Source organism: Heterodontus francisci, chromosome 4 (assembly GCF_036365525.1).
Source record: "Heterodontus francisci isolate sHetFra1 chromosome 4, sHetFra1.hap1, whole genome shotgun sequence".
Taxonomy (NCBI): Eukaryota; Metazoa; Chordata; class Chondrichthyes; order Heterodontiformes; family Heterodontidae; genus Heterodontus; species Heterodontus francisci.
In genome coordinates this window covers 101157526-101182058 of record NC_090374.1, presented here as the reverse complement: position 1 = coordinate 101182058, position 24533 = coordinate 101157526, and the positions used below count along the sequence as shown (strand labels likewise).

General features: G+C 41.3%; 1 protein-coding gene across 3 annotated transcripts in view; it reads left to right on the top strand.

Annotated features, from left to right (window-relative positions):
* Positions 1-331: 331 nt before the first annotated feature.
* The window catches only part of cep120 (centrosomal protein 120), a 130156-nt gene continuing 105954 nt past the window's right edge, over positions 332-24533 (top strand). For 2 of the 3 annotated variants that reach the window (XM_068029922.1, XM_068029920.1), the window contains exons 1-6: positions 332-578; positions 1044-1205; positions 4498-4654; positions 4980-5094; positions 7028-7169; positions 22845-23005. In XM_068029922.1, the coding sequence (XP_067886023.1) occupies positions 1118-1205; positions 4498-4654; positions 4980-5094; positions 7028-7169; positions 22845-23005 (663 nt within the window). In that variant the 5' untranslated portion in view covers positions 332-578; positions 1044-1117. The remainder of the gene's footprint in view (positions 579-1043; positions 1206-4497; positions 4655-4979; positions 5095-7027; positions 7170-22844; positions 23006-24533) is intronic. The other variant, XM_068029921.1, reaches the window with a different exon arrangement.

The following is a 24533-nucleotide window of genomic DNA, read 5'->3' as shown; positions in this document are numbered from 1 at the left end:
GCAGCTTCTGGAGTGCTGCGTTATTGGGCCTGATTTTAACCCTGTCTGAGTGAATGGATTAAAATTATTTTCTGTGCATTTGCAAACTCACAAAATTACAGTCAGTTCTAGTGGAGTGATGAGTGTGAACACTGATAATCTCACTCTCAGCCAGATCCAGGTCAACAAATGTTCCGAAGAAGGGTCACTGACCCGAAACGTTAACTCTGCTTCTCTTTTCACAGATGCTGAGTGGTTCCAGCATTTCTTGTTTTTATTTCAGATCCAGGTCAGTATACTGCTGTTGCTCCGGGGATCCTGCAGATGGCGCTGGCATCAACCCGCAGCTTCCGGTCCGATGGCGGCGGCCGTTGCGACCGGAAGTTGATGCCTTTGAACGCCGAGGCGGTAAAAGATGACGGGGAAGCGGGTAGAAACGGTTCAAGTGGCTGAGCTGAGGCGGGGAAGAGGCGGAGGTTGAGAGAACTGTGCTGGTCCTGAGAGAGAGAGACATCCCAGGGTCTAGGACCCCCTCACAGCCGCGATCATGGGCGCTAGGTCGGAACAGCAGTTGCTGATTGTGGTTTCCATCCTGGAAGGTAAATCCGGCCCAGAGAGCCGGCCCGCAGCACCCCCCGCCCCTCCTCCTTCCCCCTCCCCGGGAGCCGGACCTCAGCCCCCCCCTTCCTTCCCGGGAGCCGGCCCGCAGCCCTCCCTCCCCCTCAGTTGTTTAGATGTGTTCCAACAGTGAAAATTACTAGAGGAGACGGTGACATTCGTGCTACTGAGTTTGGAGGGTGGGACACTAGATAATATGGTTAGTTGTCCATCCTCGTGGCCTCTGCATCTGTCAAGTGTAAATTATGGAGTGGTTTTATGCTTCTATCCACTAGGATTTGGTTTAAATGTGCGCTTGGAACCCTTAAAGTTGGCAGTATGAGCTTGTCATGAAGAAGTTAAGGGATTGCTTGCTAGGGAACAGTATAGTCATTTCATACATTCATTTTAGGGCAACACTTGGCTCAGTGTTAAATATGTGACTATATCATTTCTTATTGCTGTAGAATTTTGAAAATGTATCCAGGAGTAATGAATGATCAGTGGCATCTTGACGTGTGGCCCAGCATTTTGGATGTAAATGCAAAATATGGGAAGTAGGAATGTTTTATTTCAAATTCCTACAAAGGAACTAAGAAATACTGGAGTAAAGTTTCACAAAAATGATTGTGAGCATCTGTTAAATATGTTTCTTTAAGTTCTATTTTGTAGCTAAAATTCCATGGAACTGTTGCATGTGGTATTGGCTGCATCTCTCAAAATAACAAGTGTTCTGATAATGTATTTGAGTACTTAAGTTTTCTCCTACCTTACTAATTACAAATAGCAGTAAACATTTGAATCCAGAATGCCGCCAAGTTTCACCTCATCAATACAAGTCGGGAGCTTGAGCAGGAATCTCAGCTCTGCAGTGACTGTTGCACATTGTGTTGATCTCTAAAATAGAGAGGGAGGCAGACAGAAAGCAGGAAACTACAGGCAGGTTAGCTTAACACCTGCTTTAGGGAAAATGTTAGAAGCTATTATTAAAGACATTATAGCAGGGCACTTAAAAAAATTCAAGGTAATTGGGCAGAGTCAACATAATTTTGCGAAGGGGAAATCATGTTTAACCAATTTATTGGAGTTCTTTGAGTGAGTTACATGTGCTGTGGATGAAGGTGAAGCGGTGGATGCATTATACTTAGATTTCCAGAAGGCATTTGATAAGGTGCCAGATCAAAGGTTATTGCAAAAAATAAAAGCTCATGGTGTAGGGGGTAATACATTGGCATGGATACAAGATTGGCTAGCTAACAGGAAACAGAGTAAGCATAAATGGGTCATTTTGTGGTTGGCAAGATGCAACGAGTGGTGTGCTGCAGGGATCAGTGCTGTGGGCTCAACTTTTTACAATTTATAATGAAGGGACTGAAGGAATGGTTGCTAAATTTGCTGATGACACAAAGATAGGTGGGAAAGTAGGTTGTGAAGAGGACATAAGGAGGCTACAAAGGGATATAGATAGGTTAAGTGAGTGGGCAAAGATCTGGCAAATGGAGTATAATGTGGAAAAATGTGAAATTGTCCACTTTGGCAGGAAGAATAAAAAAGAAGCATATTATCTAAATGGTGAGAGGATGCAGAGGGATCTGGGTGTTCTCGTACATGAATCGCAAAATGTTAATATGCAGATACAGCACGTAATTAGGAAAGCTAATAGAATGTTATCGTTTATTGTGAGGGGGAGTGAATACAAAAGCAGGGAGCTAATACTTCAGCTATATAGGGTATTTGTGAGACTACATCTGGAGCACTGGGTACAGTATTGGTCTCCTTATTTAAGGAAGGATGTAAATGCATTGGGAACAGTTCAGAGAAGGTTTACTAGCCTAATACCTGGAATGGGCGGGCTGTCTTATGAGAGAAGACTGGACAGGCTAGGCTTGTATCTGCTGGAATTTAGAAGAGTAAGAGGTGACTTGATTGAAACATATCCGATCCTGAGGGGTCTTGACACAGTGGATGTGGAAAGGATATTTCCCTTTGTGGGAGAATCTAGAACTAGGGGGTCACTGCTTAAAAATAAGGGGTTGCCCATTTAAGACAGATGAGGAGAAATTTTTTCTGAGGGTCGAGTCTTTGGAATTCTCTTCCTTAAAAGGCAGTGGAAGCAGAGACTATGAATATGTTTAAGGCAGAGGTCGATAAATTTTTGCGAAGAAAGGGGCGTGAAAGGTTATCGAGGGTAGGCGGGAATGTGGATTAATCAGTTCAGCCATGAACTTATTGAACGGCGGGACAGGCTCAAGGGGCCGAATGGCCTACTCCTGCTCCTAATTCATATGTTTGTATGTAGTATGAGGTTCTGTCACCTGTTTGTTTTTTGTTTTGGTGGTTGGGTACAGGGGGCATTGAGGAGTGCAAAGGAAAGTTAAATCAGAATGCAAAGGAGAATATTGAGTGGCCTACACTAATGCCTAAAGTGGATCTGTGGGTAGGGTGGGAGAAGGGATGGCTGAAGGAAATTGGAATCATTCACATAGTTTTACTGAAGTTAGACTTAATTTGTCTTTGAAGCATTTATGATCAATGTAGTTTAATACTAATGTTGCAAAATTGAGTGTTCATGGTGCAGTAAACAGGTAACGTTCTGATGAAAGGTCACAAACATAAAACGTTATCTCTGCTTTCTCCAGACCTGCTGAGTATTTCCAGCATTTTTTGCTTTTATTAACTTTAAGGTGACACTTGTGCAGCACCAAAGCATTTACTTTGACACAGGACAGTTTCAGGGGTTTGTCACTTGCAGACGATACAAACTTTTTTAGAAGAGGCAATTCTCTTATCTTTGTTTAGCCACTAGATGTATTTGTTTCAACTTTGTGGGAGTTCTGTGGTTTTTAAAAAAAAAAAGATTGCTTTTTAATTTCCCCCCAGTTTTGATGCTGGATACAAGACCACGTGCAATGGCAACATTGTGATACTTGGCTAAAGTTGCGGTTCCTCGTTGAATCTAGACAGTGAGCGTTGGTAGGTCATTACAGTGAAGTGTAATCCTGTCATCCGATATCTTTGCACACAGTTCACTGCAGTGATTATTGGATAGGAATCAGAAGTGATATCTGTTTCTCGTCCTTGCCCCTTTTTAGGCTATGACATTGAGATCAATTTTCTCAACCAGTGTTTGATGTGAGTTAAGTCAGAATAAATCAGAAATTTAATGCATGATCTCTGTTTGGTAAGTCTCAGTAGCATACTACATGGTGCATTTGTCCATTGAGTTTTTTTCCCACTGATTAAAATCATTTCTAATTGCTTAAATTAGTAGGTGCTGGAAAAGTCTGTGTGAGAACTGATCTGCAGAAGTTACTGATGCCAGCATTGTTATGGAATATCATGTGATAATGCAATATTGGGGGTGTTAGAGTGATACTGTTAGTTCAGCTATATTAACCTCATCAGTTACCAGATGTTCTTCTGGATACTTTAAATGTTTTTAAAATCCAGAAAAAATGAATTTATAGGTTCATGCTTATAATTGTTTGGAGCTTGGTACACATGTATGTCATAAACTTTTTTTCAGCATTCTGGTGGGACTGGAGTTGCAGTAAGTTAGACAACTTTTTTCCTCTGGGATCTGAGCTCAAGTCGCTAATCAGATAAGTCTCTTTACTCTGCTGTCAGTTGAGATCCATTGAGAGATGAGTTTGGACTGCCTAAACCAGTTGCTTGTGTGTATGGGTTGACAGCTTAAAACTGCTTCTAAATGGCACCTAAAGCCTACAATAAATTGCAAATTGACATGATGTTTAATCATAACGATACTTCTCTCCAAAGAGAGATAATTATATGCAGTCAAATTGCTAATTATACATTGAGCCCTCTGCTCCAAAAGGTGGGACACTGCTGCATCTGGTCTCTGAGTGAATTGTAAATCCAAAAATCTTTTAATGTTGGCTTTTTGACTCTCTGCATTAGGGCGACATTTTCCAAAACGTCATCGGCACAAAATTGTAGTAGAGGCCGGGTTTGATGGAGAGCTGCTGGCCACCGATCCAGTTGACCACAAAAGTCAGCCTGAGTTTGTTACAGAACTCGCCTGGGAACTTGACAAAAGATCATTATATCAGCACAGGTATAGTATTAATCAAATAACTTTGGTAAGAGATGTTTAATAAAACAGGAATTCTTCAATTGAAATGGAAGTTAGGTTTTTCTATTATGTGTTTTTTATTGCTTTTATTTGAACTGTGTGATTTAACCCAGTTCCTCCCATAACTACTAATCAATTACTGAGTTTTTATGTATTTCAGGCACATTAGGTAGTTCAGATGGCTTTCTATGCACTGATGAAAATGTAAATGCACAAAATCATGGTACTGTCTGTTTTATTTGCTTTATTGCTATTAGCTTAAACAAGCCATGAAGCTTGCCTAATAAGTTTTATGTTTCCTTTGTAGGTTACAGCGCACACCTATCAAGCTATATTGTTATGCAATAGATTCCCTGTCGTTAGCAAAGGAGTCTGTGGGATATATAATTTTGGATCTGAGATCTGTTCAAGAGACTCAGCAGGTGTGTTGGCTTGCATTCTGAACATTTCAGGTTGAAATGGTTCAAGATGTGCTCAACTTTTTAAAATTGTGGACTTTGTCATCTGGCATTTTTCATGTTAACATTGGGGTTTTTCTGCAAATAAAAGTAAAAAGTTCTGTGGACAAAACTGAATATATTGTACAAGTTATGTAAGAAAATTACTTAGTGAATACTGCCCAGGCTCAGGTTTGCTTGTGACTGTAGAGTTCAAGTTTCAACTCAGTTCTTTTTTAAATCAATGATGCTTTTCTTAAGTATTATGGCCATGCATCAGTTCAGCACCAAATTAAAGATACAGCTCTAAAACAGTTTTTGCCAATAATTAGAAAGAAAAATGTTGAAGATTCATTATAGGGACTGGTTTAATTGCACAAGAGTCATCAAAAATGGGTTGATTACCAAAATTTGGAAAAGGAAAATAAATGATGTGGGTGGATTAGAGATTCTGAGATTATTACCCTTGGAGCAGAGAAGGTTAAGAAGAGATTTAATAGAGATGTTCAAAATTATATGGAGTGTTGATAGAGTGAATAGGAAGAAATCGTTTCCACTGGCGAGAGATTTGGTAACTAGTGGACACAGATTTGAGTAATAAGTTGATGAATGTGAGGAAAATTTATTTTATACAGTGAGTCATGTGATGGAATGCGCTGCCTGAAAGGGTAGTGGAAGCAGATTCAATTGTAACTTTAAAAAAGGAATTGGATAAATACTTGAAGGAGAAAAATTGCAGAGCTGTGGATAGAGCAGGGAAGTGGGACTAATTGGATAGTTCTTTGAAAGAGCTGGCAGAATGAGCCAAATGGCTTTCTGTACTATATGGTTCTATAAAAGGCAGAAGTAGAACAAAGGGCAAGTAATACTTTTTCTTTTAAAAAAAAAAAATCAACCTTTGCAGCTCTTTCGGAACTTAGAACTGACAAAAAAAAGAGGTAACCTATTGAACAGTAAAATCTTGTAATTGGAGTTAGTTGAGCAATGATGTAAAGAGTTATGTTTACTTGTAATCTACTACAGCCATATAATTGCTGCTATTTAACAGGTTGTGTCTAGTTTTTAGGTTGTCACTTCTAAAAATGCTGCCTGCAAGAACTAAAATATTTTTTCTTAATATTTTTATTCTATAGCTGCTTGTGTGCAACCAATTTTTGTAGTTTTATTTTTGATACCAAATTCCTTGGTTATGATTTTACTGTAAATTATGGCTCTACCATTCATCAATCTGCAAAAATGACACTTTCACTAATCATGTTCGCAACTGAATTTCATTTTTGCATTGGAGTGATTTTTTTTTTTATCCAACCTTCAAATCTATAATAATCTTGGTTAGGAGGTTGGAGGGGGAAGTTTAGGACACAGACCTTGCCCATGAATGACACTCCAAGGTTGCATCTTTTGAAGAACGCTCCAGCATAAAATGTTGCAGGTACTGTTATTTCAAAAAGCTCCTCGTGGAGTGGTTGCTTTTGTTAACAGCAGTGATGTCTTTGTATTCCTGTGCCAGGCATGGAAAAACATTTGATTCCCACCAGTATCAAGGCTGCTTATTGTGTGATGAAATCTTGTCTTTAATTGTCAAACTTTGGATATGTGAAGATGACAGCACCTGTAACCAGGAAGCTACCATTTTGACTACTTTGACTTTTTTCATTTAAATTGGTTACTAGATTCCTTCGGATAAGCTTATCCTTGATTATGTTTGAAGCATATGAAGAACTCATTGGTTCTTTTTAATAAATTAGGGTTTTTGTTTTTCTGACAGTAGTGTTGGTATAAATTTAACTTCATATAAGTGGGTATTCAATGAAACTACAGCACTTAGTACTTTTATTACTACTTGCATGAGTTAAATCAGAAATGTTGCTCGCTGTTCCTATTGCAAATTGTGATTGATTTATAATTTTTACTGTAGACACCCAAATGGTATCCTTTGCTTAGTAGCAAATACACAAAAAGTAAACCTGAGATCAAGATTGGCATTGTATTGGAGACTGACGTTAAACCACAAGTGGAAGGTTTTAAAGCCAGAGAGGCACCGCCAAGAGATGGAAGAAGTAAGTATATTTCTTATTACATAATGTTATACCTGAACTTTGTTTATTTATTGAAATAGGGACAGCATTCTGCTAAGTCTATGTAAGCAGTAAAACCATCTACAGACCTCAAGTTTTCAACACACGAACTTTGGTCTGATCCTGAACGTAACTCTGAAAGATAAGTAATTTCAAACTAGCATTCCTGGTTCAGTGTTAAATCTACATTTGGATTTCAGTGTTGGAAGGTAACTTTGGCATTCCATTCAATTGATGTAGACGATGGGGGTGGAACTGCTGCAGTGTAGTTTCCTACTGTAGACGGATGTCGAGTTCTGGTTTAATGCTAACAACTATTCTGATCTATTTCTACCTTTTTGTCTTGTAGAGGCTCAGCTTCCTGATTGTGTTTTATTACAGTTGCGTTGGGTCGGCGTTAGCATAGACTAGGCTTTTATCAAGTGTACTTTTCTGCCTGGCTTTGGACTATGCTGAGTCCAAGAGCAAGAGGTTGCTTTCTCTCTATGTGCTAAACTGTTTGATAACAAGCAGGCCACCTTATTGAGGAATTTCTTCTTTCTATCAATTTTTCCAGCCATCTTCATTATTTTGTTTCATTAAAACTGAAAACAGCTTGCGAACAACATACATGTTGAGTGGCCAACAGACTTTCTTAATAGTTACTGATTTATTTCCATCGTGTGAGCACCATCATCAGGACTGCAGTGGTTTAAGAAGGCCCACCAACACCACCTCTGAGAAATCAGTGGTGGGCAATATATGTGGCCTTTGCTATGTCACCTGTATACAGAGAACAAACCTAAAAAACTATTTTGGTGATCATGCTTGATGTGTTCACCTTTGATTTGTTTAAATCTTGGCACTTATTTTGTTTCTATTTGTTTATAATCTGATGGGGTGGGTGGGGGGTATAACATCTCTGGAGAAGATGTCATCATTACTGTTTTGACAGTTTAGTTTTTGGTATCCTCTAGGGCGAGAACATCATGCGTACAGCACTGAAAAAATTTGTTTATCTAGCATATTTGGCAACCCTATCAATTTTTAAACTGGCTATTCCTACAAGATGAAAAACAAAGCTATGAATTTTAAATGAAGATGTTTAATTTTCAGATTGAAGGTATAATCTTAATAGTTAATACCGGTCTTTGCTTTGGGCTTTTTTGCAGAAGTGTTACTGTGATCTGTGTCAGAGGGAAGGGCTGTGAGCTATGACTCAATAAGCTAAATTCTTCATCCTGGAAAGCAGTTGACCTAGAAATAAGATGCATAATGGCATAAGCAAAGTAACCCCACAGTGTTAATTTGAGATGCACCAAGGTTGAGGAGGTAAATTTAAGACTAAGTCAGAAAACATTCCTTCATACACAAGATTAGACTACAGTGTATTGCGCTCCAGACATAGATGTAAAGTGTACAGTGTGAATTCACCAGCATAATACCAGGGATGAGAACCTATAGTTGTGAAAAATGAATTGAGCGAGCAGAAGATTTCCATTAAAAACAGAAGGCTAAAGGGAGATTTAATGGAGGTTTTTAAAATGATGCAGGTTTTTAAAACTATAAAGGTTCTGGTAAAATGAATAGGAAAATTGTTTCCTCTGGTTCGGAAGTCCGTGATGAGTGGCTGCTATTTTTTTTTTATTTGTTCATGGTATGTGGACGTCACTGGCTAGGCCAGCATTTATTGCCCATCACTAATTTCCCTGGAGAAGTATGTGATGAGCTGCCTTCTTGAACCACTGCAGTCCATGTGTGGTAGGCATACCCACAGTGCTGTTAGGAAGGGAATTCCAGGATTTTGGTCCAGCGACAGTGAAGGAACGGCAATATAGTTCTAAGTCAGGATGGTGTGTGACTTGGAGGGGAACTTGCAGGTTGTTGCGTTCCCATGCATTTGCTGCCCTTGTTACGGGTTTGGAAGGTGCTGTTTGAGGAGCCTTGGTGCGTTGCTGCAGTGCATCCTGTCGCCAATGTTCTTCGATGGTGCAGGAAGTGAATGACACCCCATCCACAAACAATCAAGCAGGCTGCTTTGTCCTGGATGGTGTCGAGCTTCTTGAGTGTTGGAGCTGCATCCATCCAGGCAAGTGGAGAGTGTTCCATTACACTCCTGACTTGTGCCTTGTAGATGGTGGACAGGCTTTAGGGAGACAAGAGATGAGTTACTTGCTGCAGGATTCCGAGCCTCTGACCTGCTCTTGTAGCCACAGTATTTATATGGCTACTCCAGTTCAGTTTCTGGTCAATGGTAACCCCTAGGATGTTGATAGTGGTGGATTCAGCAATGGTAATTCCATTGAATGTCAAGGGGCGATGGTTAGATTCTGTCTTGTTGGAGATGGTCATTGCCTGGCACTTGTGTGGCGCAAATGTTACTTGACACGTATCAGCCCAAGCCTGGACATTGTCCAAGTCTTGCTGCATTTCCACACGGCCTACCTCAGTATCTGAGGGGTCTCGAATGGTTCTGAACATTGTGCAATCATCAGGGAACATCCCCACTTCTGACCTTATGATTGAAAGAAGGACATTGATGAAGCAGCTGAAGATGGTTGGGCCTAGGACACTAACTTGAGGAACTCCTGCAATGATGTCCTGGAGCTGAGATGATTGACCTCCAACAACCACAATCATCTTCCTTTGCACTAGGTACGATTCCAACCAGCAGAGAGTTTTCCCCCTGATTCCCATTGACCTCCGTTTTGCTAGGGCTCCTTGATGCCATACTCTGTCAAATGCTGTCTTGATGTCAAGGGCAGTCACTCTCGTCTCACCTCTGGAGTTCAGCTCTTTTGTCTATGTTTGAACCAGGGCTGTAATGAGGTCAGGAGCTGAGTGGCCCCGACGGAACTCAAACTGAGTGCCACTGAGTAGGTTATTGCTAAGTAAGTGCCGTTTGATAGCACAGTTGACGACACTTTCCATCACTTTACTGATGATCTAGAGTAGACTGATGAGGTGGTAATTTGCCGGGTTGGACTTGTCCTGCTTTTTGTGTACAGAACATACCTCAGCAATTTTCCACATTGCCAGGTAGATGCCAGTGTTGTAGCTGTACTGGAACTGCTTGGGTAGGGGTGCGGCAAGTTTCTGGAGCACAGGTCTTCAGTACTATTGCCGGAATATTGTCAGGGCCCATAGCTTTTGCAGTATCCAGTGCTTTCAGTCATTTCTTGATATGATGTGGAGTGAATCGAAGTGGCTGAAGACTGGCATCTGTGATGCTGGGGACTTCAGGCGGAGGCCGAGATGGATCATCCACTTGGCACTTCTGGCTGAAGGTTGTTGTAAATGCTTCAGCCTTATCTTTTACTTGTCTGAATCTAAAGAGACGTTCCGAGAAATCTCTCGACACAGAATTGTTGGAGCATTGAATGAAGCAAAGGAAAACAGAACTATGGTAACAGAATTGGTCAGTGGGATTTGTTTTGGATTGGTCTGGCAAAGAGCCAGCACAGGCATGATGCATTGAATGACTTCGTTTTGTGCTTTAAACTCGTGGTTCTAATTAGATCAATACCTGAAACAGATTTCGAGGAAGAACATTTCCAGCCAAGGCATTGGACCTATTTAGAAAATAACTAGATTCAGAACTTTAACTTGGTGGAGTTGCTCTGCAGAGATGAGATCAGATGGGCTGAAGAACTGTCTTCATCTGAATCAATATTGTGAAACGTGTGAATTGAGAATTCTAACTTGCTTGTCATGATTCTAAAATGGCACTTTTGGGAATTTTTTAAAAGTATAAATTAAACTTTTTGGAAGAAATATCTGTTCTCAGATCTTTAAAACTAGGCGCCACATATAGCTAAAATCAGAAGATACATTTTCTACATTAGTTGAGGTATTATTTCTACATTTTTTTTTTGTTTTTTCCATGTCACAGTTTTGATTAGTATTGCTGTTGTCAAGCGGCTTGGGACATTTTGCTACATTAAAAGCACTATATTTAGTTTCAATGTAAATCTTGGCATGACCCATTTTAAAGTAGGTAGTACCTTATACATTTGGACTGTCTTCATTGCAGCTGATTTCAAAATGAAAACCTATGTACAAAGAAACAAGTTGTTAAATCTTTCTCCATTCTTTGTGTTTAATATCCATTTTCAAGTTGTTGATGCTTGCTCTTTCAAGTTGCTGGTATTTGCTGGGACTTGAACCCATAGGTGCCAGACATGCTGTGGAACTTCAGGTAGATGGTTATTCATCCAGTGTGAATCCTCGTCAAAAGTCTGACAGGCACTTCCAGCATGGAGGACATCATAGTCAAGTCACACACATTCAGTTACCATTGGGTGACTTCATTGTTATTGACAATAGGAGTTATGGCTACTTTGTTTCCCCCTTCCCCTTCTGCCAGGAGCACTAAGACCAATTAGTGCTTCAAAGCTGGTTTGGCTGAGATTAATTTACTTGCCAAGAGGGGAGATCTGATCTGAGGCCTTCTGGTCATGTGGCTTCAGACCGCATGGTGCAGTTACCTGATTGCAGGAGATAGAAACACAGAAAAGTTTCTGGCACAGGAGAAGACTGTTCAGCCCATCATGTCTATGCTGGCCAAGAACTAGCGATCCGGCTAATCCCACCTTCCAGCTCTTAGTGGGCAGTCCTGCAGGTTATGGCACCTCCAGTGCATATCCAGGTGTTTTTTATATGCGATGAGGGTTTCTGCCTCTCACTTTCAGGTAGTGAATTCCAAACCCCCACCCACCCACGCTCCTCTAATCTTTTCACCAATTACTTAAAATCAATGCCTCCTGGTTGTTGACCTCTCTGCTAATGGAAATGTCCTTCCTGTCCTCTCTATCTAGGTCCCTCATAATTTTATATACCTCAATTAGTTCTCCCCTCAGCCTCCTCTGTTCCAAAGAAAACAATCCCAGCCTATCCAATCTTTTTTTCATAGCTAAAATTCTCCATTCCTGGCAACATTCCCATAAATCACCTTTTGTATCCTATCTAATGCGATCACATCCTCCTTGTAATGTGGTGTGGAAATCTGTACTCGAGCTGCAGCCTAACAAATGTACTGTACAGTTCCAGCATCACCTCCCCGCTCTTATTCTCTATGCCCTGTCCAATAAAGAGAAGTATCCCTTGTCTCTGTCCTGTGGCCATGCAGTCCAAGGTCCCTCTGTTCCTCAATACTTCTCAATCCTTCCATTTATTTTGTATTCCCTTGACTTGTTTGCCCCCCCCCCCACAAATGTATTATCTCACACTTTTCTGGATTAAATTCTATTTGCCACTTTACTGCCCACCTGACTGGTCCATTGATATCTTTCTGCAGTTTACAATTTTCTTCCTCACTATCGACCACATGGCCAATTTTTGCATTATCTGCCAACTTCTTCATCATGCCTCCTACATTTAAGTCTAAATTCATGATATTTACCATGAACAGTAAGGGACCTAGTACTGAGCCTTGCAAAACCTCACAGGAAACAGCCTTCCAGTCACAAAAGCACCCGTCGGGCCAATTTTGAATCCAACTTTCCACTTTCCTTGGATCTCATGAGCTTTTAATTTTCTGACCAGTTTGCTATGTGGGTCCTTGTCAAAGCCTTGCTGAAATTCATGCAGACAACATCCAATACACTACCCTTGTCAACTCTCCTTGTTGCCTTTTTAAATTCCATCGAGTTAGTTAGACATCACCTTAAATCCATGCTGACTCTTTCTGGGATACATTTCATCTGGGCCTGGTGATTTATCCAGTTTCAAGGCTGCGAGCCTCTTAATATTTCTTCTGTCACTATTTATTATTCCATCCAATATTTCGCATTGCTCCTTAACTGCTTTGTCCCCCTCTTTTATGGAAACAGATGCAAAGTAATCATTAAGAACCATGCCCATGTCTTGTACCTCCACACACAAGCTACCTTTTAGGCCTCCACTTGGCTGTACTCTTTGCTTGGTTATCCTCTAGCTTTGGGAGTCCCACCCTTTATCTTTGTGGGAACATTTTTGTTCTGAACCCTCTTTTTCGCTCCTCCTTGAATGCCTCCAACTGCTCTGAAACTAATTTACTTTCAAACAGCTGTTGCCAGTCATCTTGGCATTGTAAAATTGTCCTTTGTCCAATTTAATACTTTCAGTCTATATCTTCATTTTCATATCTATGGAATTATGATCTCTACCACCAAAATGCTCTCCCACTGATACCCCTTCCACCTGCCCAGCTTCATTTCCTAAAACTAAGTCCAGAACTGTCTGTTCTCGATGGGCTTGCTAAGTACAGGCTAAAAAATGTCTTGAATACATTTCAAAAATTCTGTGCCCTCTACACATTTTACACTGAATTTATCCCAGTTAATATTCAGGTAGTTGAAATCCCCTGTTACTACCCTATTGTTTCTGCACTTGTCTGCAAATTTGTTTACATATTTGCTTTTCTATTTCCCTTCTTCCCAATTGACTCATCGCCTTCACTATTTAGAACCAACCACGTCCAGAGAACGAGATGCACTCGGGACTTCTGCATTACTTGCCTGGTCCTCCTTGACTGTCCATTCTCTCTCCGCCTGCACACTCTTAAGCTGTGGGGATGACCAGCTCCAAAAACATGCTATCGACATAACCCTTAGCCTTGTGGATGCAGTGCAGTGATGACGGCTGCTGCTCAAGCTCCGAAACCTGGAGCTCGAGCTTCTGCAGCTGACAACACTTCCTGTACATGTTGTGTTTCAGGACACAGAAATCTTCTTGAGTTCCCACATGGCACAAGATGTGCATCCAATGGAACTTTGCCCTGCGATTCCTCTATTTATTGGATTACTATCCAAAAACAAATACCAGATATACTACTAAAGATGTTACATAGACTTAAACCTATTTAAAACTTACCAAATGTAAAATCTTATTAGACCACTTACTAAATTTATTAGTTTAATCCACTGTCTTAACTTGGAGAAAAAACAGGCAATGGTAATAATCACTAACCATCCTGTGGCATCACTTCTTGATTTTTTTTTCGCTGAATATACGCTGCCACCGATCCTCCCCTTGCTACCACTCGGGTCCATGGACAAAAGTTGGGTCTTATTTCCAGCTTTAATTATTTCTGCTGTCACCACTGCTGCAACCTGCCACCATTCAGGTCAGTGCTCTGTGTATCTTTGTGAAAAGCAGCTTTTGAAGTTGGAATAATTTTTAAATATGTCCTTTTCAGGAAGAAAGGCTGTCTTTTAAAATGTATCATATCTCCTTGAGAATTATTCAGTGTTCAAAGCCTTTTACCACATTTAATATGAATGTTTGCATAGAGATTGTTTTCTGATTGTCTTTACTGTGCCGTATGAGCAAATCAACAAGGTATCTTGATTGTTTTGTCCCAAGTTTTGTCCAAATGCAAACCAGCTCTACTCATTGTTTATTTTTCTCTCCTTTCTTCTGCTGCCTTTTCTTTTTAAGTCTTTGCATTTATCAAAAACTGTTTGCATTTATACTGCAGTCAAAATTGGTGAAGTGCAATTCTCTTGTAAGGCATTCTGGGAAGCAAGTGTTGGCAAGGGCAATGGCTTCATTGCTTTCCATTGGAAAAAAGACATCAATTGGTTGGGATGCAAAGCTTTCACTGGGTGATGGGCTTCTAGGACTGCGGTAGGATAGTTACTTTCTCTGCTGTTTTTCACAGTTCAGAGTGAATACCATTTTCTTGGGGAGAGAAGAGAGGTTCATTTTTTGCATTTTGCAAATCTGCTTTTGTGGTCACGGATAAAAGAATGTTTTAACGGGCAGATGAAGACTATTGTCAGTGGTCTAAAATGATTTCATTATCCACAACAGCTGTCTATATTAAATAGATTAAGATGCTAATTTTTGAAACCTTATCCAAATTCAATGGTTTTGCTGATCTGGATATTTGTGTACATGTGAGTTATAGGTGAAACTATAGGATAATGAATAGTTTAAGATTTTAGTTGCAGTTTCTAAAATTTGTTGGGGGCAGGGAATTGGGTGGGAAATCATGGTTATTTTTGTTAAGTTGTTAGTTATTTAATGCATTGGAAGAGTGTATTGGAATTCCCACAGGAAGAATTGGATCTGACTCAATCATTTATATATTTGGTTTTATATGTAATATCGTTTTGGCTAGGTAACAGTTGGGAACCCTACATCAACTCAAAGTTACAGTAAGTACTAAGTATAATGTGGTATTCCAAAGGTGTATAACTAACTTTACCATGCTTGAAAGAGCTCAAGGCCATGGCACAATGTAGTTGACTCTTTACTGCCCTCTGAAATGGCCTAGCAGGCCACTCAGTTGTAGTTGACTCCGCACTATCTGCTGAAGGGCATTTGAAGATGGGCAATAAAAGCGGACCTTGTCAGCGACACTTGTATCCCAAGAACGCATTTTTGAAAAAGCTGATGTATTATACTTCTGCATCAGGTTCGGTGTCAATGATCACCATAAAATTAACTGATAGCATCAACAGGATCTGAATTGTACCATATTGTGGCACCACGGATGGCTCTGCTGCACAGCTGGAGGGCGGGGTGGGGGGGCGGGAAGACTGGGAGAGCCATAGTGATAGGGGATTCAATTGTAAGGGGAACAAACAGGCATTTCTGTGGCCGCAAACGAGACTCCAGGATGGTATATTGCTTCCCTGGTGCTAGGGTCAGGGATGTCTCGGAGCGGCTGCAGGACATTCTGAAGGGGGAGGGTGAACAGCCAGTGGTCATGGTACATGTCAGTACCAACGACATAGGTAGAAAAAGGGATGAGGTCTTGCAAGATGAATTTAAGGAGTTAGGAGCTAAATTAAAAAGCAGAACCTCAAAGGTAGTAATCTCAGGATTACTTCCTGTGCCACGTGTTTGTGAGTATAGGAACAGGAGAATAGACCAGATGAATGCGTGGCTGGAGGAATGGTGCAGGACGGAGGGATTTAGATTCCTGGGACATCGCGACCGGTTCTGGGGAAGGTGGGACCTGTACAAGCAGGACAGGTTACACCCAGGCAGGACTGGAACCGATGTTCTCGCAGGGGTGTCTGCCAGTGCTGTTGGGGAGGATTTAAACGAGAATGGCAGGGGGATGGGAACCTGAGCGGGGAGACTGAGGAGGAGGAAACAAAAGATAGAAAACAAAAAGGCAAAAGTGGAAGGCATAGAAATCGAGGGCAAGAAACAAGTAGGGCCATAGTGCGAAATAATGCTAAGATGACTAACGATGTTAAAAAGACAAGCCTAAAGGCATTGTGTCTCAATGCGTGGAGTACTGAACATCCAGGGGTATTCAATATTTAGGGAAGACTGGCAAAAAGGGAAAGGGGGTGGAGCAGCGTTGTTAGTAAAAGAGAAAATCAATATAATAGTGAGGAAGGATATTGGCTCAGAGAATCCTGATGTGGAATCTGTATGGTGGAGCTAAGAAACCCCTAGGGGCAGAAAATGTTGGTGCGGGTTGTATATAGACCCCCAAACAACAGTGGTGATGAGGATAGCATTTATTGGGTGGCACAGTGGTTAGCACCGCAGCCTCACAGCTCCAGTGACCCGGGTTCAGTTCTGGGTACTGCCTGTGCGGAGTTTGCAAGTTCTCCCTGTGACCGCGTGGGTTTCCGCCGGGTGCTCTGGTTTCCTCCCACAGCCAAAGTCTTGCAGGTTGTTAGGTAAATTGGCCATTGTAAATTGCCCCTGGTGATAGGAGAATGGTGTGGATATGGTAGTGAATATGGGATTAATGTAAGATTAGTATAAATGGGTGATTCTTGGTTGGCACAGACTCGGTGGGCCGAAGGGCCTGTTTCAATGCTGTATCTCTAAATAAATAAAATAAAAAATAAATAAAACAAGAAATTAGAGATGCATGCAGTAAGGGTGTAACTGTAATTATGGGTGAATTTAATCTACATCTAGATTGGGCAAACCAAATTAGCAATAATACTGTAGAGGAGGAATTCTTGGAGTGCGTACATGATGGTTTTTTTGGACGAATACGTTAAGGAACCAACTAGAGAACAGGCCATCCTAGACTGGGTATTGTGTAGTGAGAAAGGATTAGTTAACAATCTTGTTGTGCAGGGTACCTTGGGGAGGAGCGACCATAACTTGATAGAATTCTTCATTAAGTTGGAGAGTGAGAGACTTGATTCCGAGACTAGAGACCTGAATCTAAATAAAGGAAACAATGAAGGTATGAGGTACAACAACTGTTCATTTCTGTCCAGCGCAAAAATAAGACAGGAAGGGTAGCTCAACCGTGGCTTACCAAAGAAATTAGGGAAGAAGGGTCACTGACCTGAAACGTTAACTCTGCTTCTCTCTCCACAGATGCTGCCAGACCTGCTGAGTGTTTCCGGCATTTCTTGTTATTTCAGATTTCCAGCATCTGCAGTATTTTGATTTTAAATTAGGAATAGTATTAGATCCAAGGAGGAGAAATATAAAATGGCCAGAACAAGTAATAAACCTGAGGATTGGGAGCAGTTTAGAATTCAGCAAAGGAGGACAAAAGGGAAAATAGAAAATGAGAGTAAGCTTGCAGAGAACATAAAAACTGACTGTAAAAGCTTGTTTAGATATTTGAAGAGAAAAAAATTCGTTCAGATAAATGTGGGTCCCTTACAGTCAGAAACGAGGGAATTTATAATGGGGAACAAAGAAATGGCGGACCAATTAAATACATGCTTTGGTTCTGTCTTCACAAAGGAGGACACAAATTACTTCCCAGAAATGTTGGGCAACATAGGGTCCAGTGAGAAGGAGGAACTGTATGGAATCAGTATTAGCAGTCACATGGTGTTAGGAAAATTGATGGGATTGAAGGTCAATAAATCCCCAGGGCCTGATAATCTACATCCCAGAGTACTTAAGGAAGTGGCCCTAGAAATAGTAGATGCATTGCTGGTCATTTTTCAAAATTCTATGGACTCTGGAACAGTTCCAACAGATTGGAAGGTAGCTAATGTAACCCCACTATTTAAAAAAAGGAGGTAGAGAGAAAATGGGGAATTATAGACTGGTTAGCCTGACATCAGTAGTGGGGAAAATACTAGAGTCCATTATCAAAGATGTGATAGAGAGCACAATGACAGGATCGGATAAAGTCCGGGCGGTGCAGTGGTTAGCACTGCAGCCTCACAGCTCCAGCGACCCGGGTTCAGTTCTGGGTACTGCCTGTGCGGAGTTTGCAAGTTCTCCCTGTGACCGCGTGGGTTTTCGCCGGGTGCTCCGGTTTCCTCCCACAGCCAAAGACTTGCAGGTTGATAGGTAAATTGGCCATTATAAATTGCCCCTAGTATAGGTAGGTGGTAGGGGAATATAGGGACAGATGGGGATGTGGTAGGAATATGGGATTAGTGTAGGATTAATATAAAAGGGTGGTTGATGGTCGGCACAGACTCGGTGGGCCGAAGGGCCTGTTTCAGTGCTGTATCTCTAAATAAATAAAAAGTCAACATGGATTTACGGAATGGAAATCATGCTTGGCAAATCTACTGGAATTTTTGGGGGATGTAACTAGTAAAATAGGTAAGGGAGAACCTTATTTGGACTTTCAGAAGGCTTTCGATAAGGTCCCACATAAGAGGTTAGCGTGCAACATTAAAGCTCATGGGTTTGGGGGTAAGGTACTGACTTGGATCGAGAACTAGTTGGCAAACAGGAAACAAAGAGTAGGAATAAACGGGTCTTTTTCCGAGTGGCAGGTAGTGACTAGTGGGGTACTGCAGGGATCGGTGCGAGGACCCCAGCTATTCACAATATATACTAATGATGTAGATGAGGGAATTAAATGTAATATACCCAAGTTTGCAGACGACACAAAGCTGGGTGGGATTGTGAGCTGTGAGGAGGATGCAGAGAAGCTCCAGTGTGATTTGGACAGGTTGAGTGAGTGGGCAAATACATGGCAGATGCAGTATAATGTGGATAAATGTGAGGTTATCCACTTTGGCAAAAACAGAAAGGCCAATTGTTATCTGAAGGCGATAGATTGCGAAAGGAGGAGGTGCAGCGAGACCTGGGTGTCCTTGTGCACCAGTCACTGAAAGTAAACATGCAGGTGCAGCCGGCAGTTAAGAAGGCAAATGGTATGTTGGCCTTCATAGCGAGAGGATTCGAGTAAAGGAGCAAGGATGTCTTGCTGCAATTATACAAGGCCTTGGTGAGACCACATCTGCAGTTTTGGTCTCCTTATCTGAGGATGGATGTTCTTGCTATGGAGGGAGTGTAGCGAAGGTTCACCAGACTGATTCCTGGGATGGCAAGACTGAAGTATGAAGAGAGATTGGGTCGGTTAGGCTTGTATTTGCTAGAGTTTAGAAGAATGAGAGGAGATCTCATAGAAACCTATAAAATTCTAACATAACTGGACAGACCAGATGTAGGAAAGATGTTGCCAATGGCAGGGGAGTCCAGGACCAGGGGTCACAGTCTAAGGATGAGGGGTAAGCCATTTAGGACTGAGATGAGGGGAGATTTCTTCACCCAGAGAGTGGTGGACCTGTGGAATTCTGTACCACAGAAAGCAGTTGATGCCAAATCATTAAATATATTCAAGAAAGAGTTAGATATAGTTCTTAGGGCTAATGGGATCAAGGGATACAGGGAGAAAGCGGGTACCGGTTACTGAGTTTGGATGATCAGCCATGATTGTATTGAATGTCAGAACAGGCTCGAAGGGCCGAATGGCCTACTATATTTCTATGTGGCATTAGTTAGATTTAACCCAACTCAGAGGATCCAGATCAGGTTAAGCTTCCAACAGATTTTTTTTATTACGAGAGGTATGTCCTGTTGTGTGGTAACAGATTAGCTAGAGTATTGAATATTTCACTTGGTTTCTATTACTGCTTCCATCATCTTCCTGATTGAGATCATTATTCTATTTCTTCAAAACCTGCAAACGTCTTCCCAAAATCTTCTCCACCTTGGGTAAATGATGTTCAACATTTAGTACAATTTTAAGATTCTTTCAATCACTTAGACCAATTACAACAAATAAATCAATTTATGACTTTCATTTGAAAAGCTGTTTCAGCTGGCAAGCCTGCAGAATTGTAGATGATTGAATTAGTCTGATGTTTTGTTTTAAGGGTCTTCCTAAAGTCGGCAGTTTACATCACTAGAGATAATTCTCTTATTGAGCTAGAGGAGTCATAAGTTGTGCCTATCATATAAACTTGAATTTTGATGACAACTATTTCAGAGAAAATTCAGTCATTCTTGTTTTGTTTCTATTGATCTGGACAAATATATCCGGAGGGTTTATGTATCACATTTATATCTATTAGAATCTTCAATGTTGGTATTATAGCTGAAATCAGATGAAATTTGTCCTTTTTTCATTACAGAATCACAGAATAATGCAGTGCAGAAGAGGCCCTTCGGCCCATCGAGTCTGCACCGATGCATTAAAGACACCTGACCTGTCTACCTAATCCCATTTGCCAGCACTTGGCCCATAGCCTTGAATGTTATGACGTGCCAAGTGCTCATCCAGGTACTTTTTAAAGGATGTGAGGCAACCTGCCTCTACCACCTTCCCAGCCAGGGCATTCCAGACTTTCACCACCCTCTGGGTAAAAAGTTCTTCCTCAAATCCCCCTTAAACCTCCCACCCCTCAACTTAAACTTGTGACCCCTCAACTAAGGGGAACAGCTGCTCCCTATCCACCCTGTCCATGCTCCTCATAATCTTGCACACCTCGATCAGGTCACCCCTCAGTCTTGTCTGCTGCAGTGAAAACAACCCAAGCCTATCCAACCTCTCTTCATAGCTTAAATGTTCCATCCCAGGCAACATCCTGGTGTATCGTCTGTGCACCCCCTCCAAAGCAATCACATCCTTCCTATAATGTGACGACCAGAATTGCACACAGTACTCCAGCTGTGGCCTTGCCCAAGTTCTGTACGACTCCAACATGACCTCCCTGCTTTTGTAATCTATCCCTCGATTGATAAAGGCAAGTGTCCCATATGCCTTTTTCACCACCCTATTAACCTGCCCTTCTGCCTGCAGAGATCTATGGACAAAAACGCCAAGGTCCCTTTGTTCCTCGGAACTTCCCAGTGTCAGGCCATTCATTTGAATACTTCCGTGTCACATTACTCCTTCCAAAGTGTATCACCTCACACTTTTCAGCATTAAATTCCATCTGCCAGTTTTCTGCCCATTTGACCATCCCATCTATATCTTCCTGTAACCTAAGCCATTCCACCTCACTGTTAACCACTCGGCCAATCTTTGCGTCATCTGTGAACTTACTGATCCTACCCCCCACATAGTCATCTATGTCATTTATATAAATGACAAACAATAGGGGACCCAGCACAGATCCCTGTGGTACGCCACTGGACACTGGCTTCCAGTCACTAAAACAGCCGTCTGTCATCACTCTCTGTCTCCTACAGCTAAGCCAATTTTGAATCCACCTTATCAAGTTACCCTGTATCCCATGTGCATTTGCTTTCTTGATAAGTCTCCCATGTGGGACCTTGTCAAAGGCTTTGCTGAAATCCATGTAAACTACATCAACTGCACTACCCTCATCTACACACCTGGTCACATGCTCAAAAAATTCAATCAAATTTGTTAGGCATGACCTCCCTCTGACAAAGCCATGCTAACTATTCCGAATCAAATTTTGCCTCTCCAAGTGGAGATAGATTCTCTCCTTCAGAATTTTCTTCAATAGTTTCCCTACCACTGATGTGAGACTCACTGGTCTGTAGTTCCCTGGCTTATCTCTACAACCTTTCTTAAATAGTGGGACCACATTAGCTGTTCTCCAGTCCTCTGGCACCTCCCCCGTGGCCAGAGAGGAATTAAAAATTAGGGTCAGAGCCCCTGCAATCACCTCCCACAGCATCCTGGGACACAAATCGTCCGGACCTGGAGATTTGTCCACTTTTAAGCCTTCCAAAACCTCTGATACCTTGTCATTCCCTATGACAGTTTGCTCAAGAACCGCACCGTCACTAAGTTCCAGATAACACCTGAAAAGTCAGCCATAAGTTAACCTCTTCTATATGTTCCTTCATAAGACTGAACTAAAACTTGTTTTTGTTCATTTTGCTTGTATATCTTCACTGATGTTTAAGAAATTGTTTACCTGAAATAACTAACCATGTGATTCAATAATAATTGTGCTTCTGTAAGAATTATGTTTTGTAAAATTTATTTTTTCTTGCAAGTCTTCCTCAGAAAATTCTAGTCAAACAACTACGGTCTTCCCCCAACTTCTTTCCCATAGACAACTTCAAATTCTACTCTCCCAAGTCTAGTATTTTGATGGCATTGCTGTTTAACACCCTTTCTGTTATTTTGCAACTACACATGCTGTAGAAAGAAGCACAGCTTGTATACTGTATATGTCAGTGTAAAAATGTTAGAAATACAGAGCTGTTTCATCAGGGTCTGAAGAAAAGACAGATTATGATGTTTCAGTTGTTTATCCTTAAGATTTTTTTCAACTTGTGTTTGCTTTTGGACTCATTTTATTTGTTTATTTAAAGTTTTTGAGGTGATTTGAAGAATGCAATTGTAATGGTAGAGGAACCACTTCTCAATGTAAAGTCTGTTATTTAAAATCAGTATAAAATACTCATTTTATTTTCTTCAAAATTGTTGCTGATGAACAAATCCAGTAGATTTAAGGTCATAATGCTGCAGCCTAAAATGAAAATCCCGTCTTAAACTGTTTTTATATTGCATAGTGATAGAAACTGCACCATGTCCCCTTCTGGAATTGGACCCAAAGACACTGACAGCGATTTTGAATGAGCAAGAAAGCTATTATCAGATTGGGCCTGCAGAATACTGCAATGATTTCTTTGTGCTTTCAGTGACCATTGCATTTGCAACACAGTTGGAACAGGTTGGTGAAAATACTAGTCTCAAGTTAGCAGTGATGTAAATCAGGTAGCAATACCGTTGAAACATGTGCTTCATCCTGCCAGTTCGAGAATGTAAAGAAATCGTTCACGAAGTCTTCAGAATAAGTTTGTTTAAATCGTCTATCGCTTAGAACTTCAACATATAACTCACTGATATATTTTGAACCAAAATTTGACATTTGACATAGACAGCCAAATAGCTGATGTGCCTATCTTGCATGTGAGTTGAGGCAGCTTCTTCTCTGATGTGAAAAAACTTACCACTTCTCTATTTGATGGATGAGTTGGGATGGTGCTTTCATCAATTCCATAAATTGAATATTACCCTTCCAGCAAAGTATAAGGAAGTTCTTTCAAAAGTTCACAGTGGAACAATGAATGAGTCTTAAAATGATACATTTCACTGATATATTTGAGGGGATTGCTGCTTATAATTGATTTTTTACAGTTAAAATTTTCATCCTGCTGCTACTAAATGTGCACCAAAAGTTTGGTAATTTTTCAAAGAACAAAGAACAGTACAGCACAGGAACAGGCCATTCGGCCCTCCAAGCCTGCGCCGATCTTGATGCCTGCCTAAACTAAAACCTTCTGCACTTCCAGGGTCCGTATCCCTCTATTCCCATCCTATTCATGTATTTGTCAAGATGCCTCTTAAACGTCTCTATGGTACCTGCTTCCACCACCTCCCCCGGCAACGTTCCAGGCACTCGCCACCCTCTGTGTAAAGAACTTGCCTCGCACATCCCCTCTAAACTTTGCCCCTCTCACCTTAAACCTATGTCCCCTAGTAACTGACTCTTCCACGCTGGGAAAAAGCTTCTGACTATCCACTCTGTCCATGCCGCTTATAACTTTGTAAACCTCCATCATGTCACGCCTCCACCTCCGTCGTTCCAGTGAAAACAATCCGAGTTTATCCAACCTCTCCTCATAGCTAATGCCCTCCAGACCAGGCAACATCCTGGTAAACCTCTTCTGTACCCTCTCCAAAGCCTCCACATCCTTCTGGTAGTGTGGCGACCAGAATTGCACGCAATATTCTAAGTGTGGCCTAACTAAAGTTCTGTACAGCTGCAGCATGACTTGCCTATTTTTATACTCTATGCCCCGACCGATGAAGGCAAGCATGCCATATGCCTTCTTGACCACCTTATCCACCTGCGTTGCCACTTTCAGTGACCTGTGGACTTGTACGCCCAGATCTCTCTGCCTGTCAATACTCCTAAGGTTTCTGCCATTTACTGTATACCTCCCACATGCATTAGACCTTCCAAAATGCATTACCTCACATTTGTCCGGATTAAACTCCATCTGCCATTTCTCCGCCCAAGTCTCCAACCGAACTATATCCTGCTGTATCCTCTGACAATCCTCATCACTGTCCGCAACTCCACCAACCTTTGTGTCGTCCGCAAACTTACTAATCAGACCAGCTACATTTTCCTCCAAATCATTTATATATACTACAAACAGCAAAGGTCCCAGCACTGATCCCTGCGGAACACC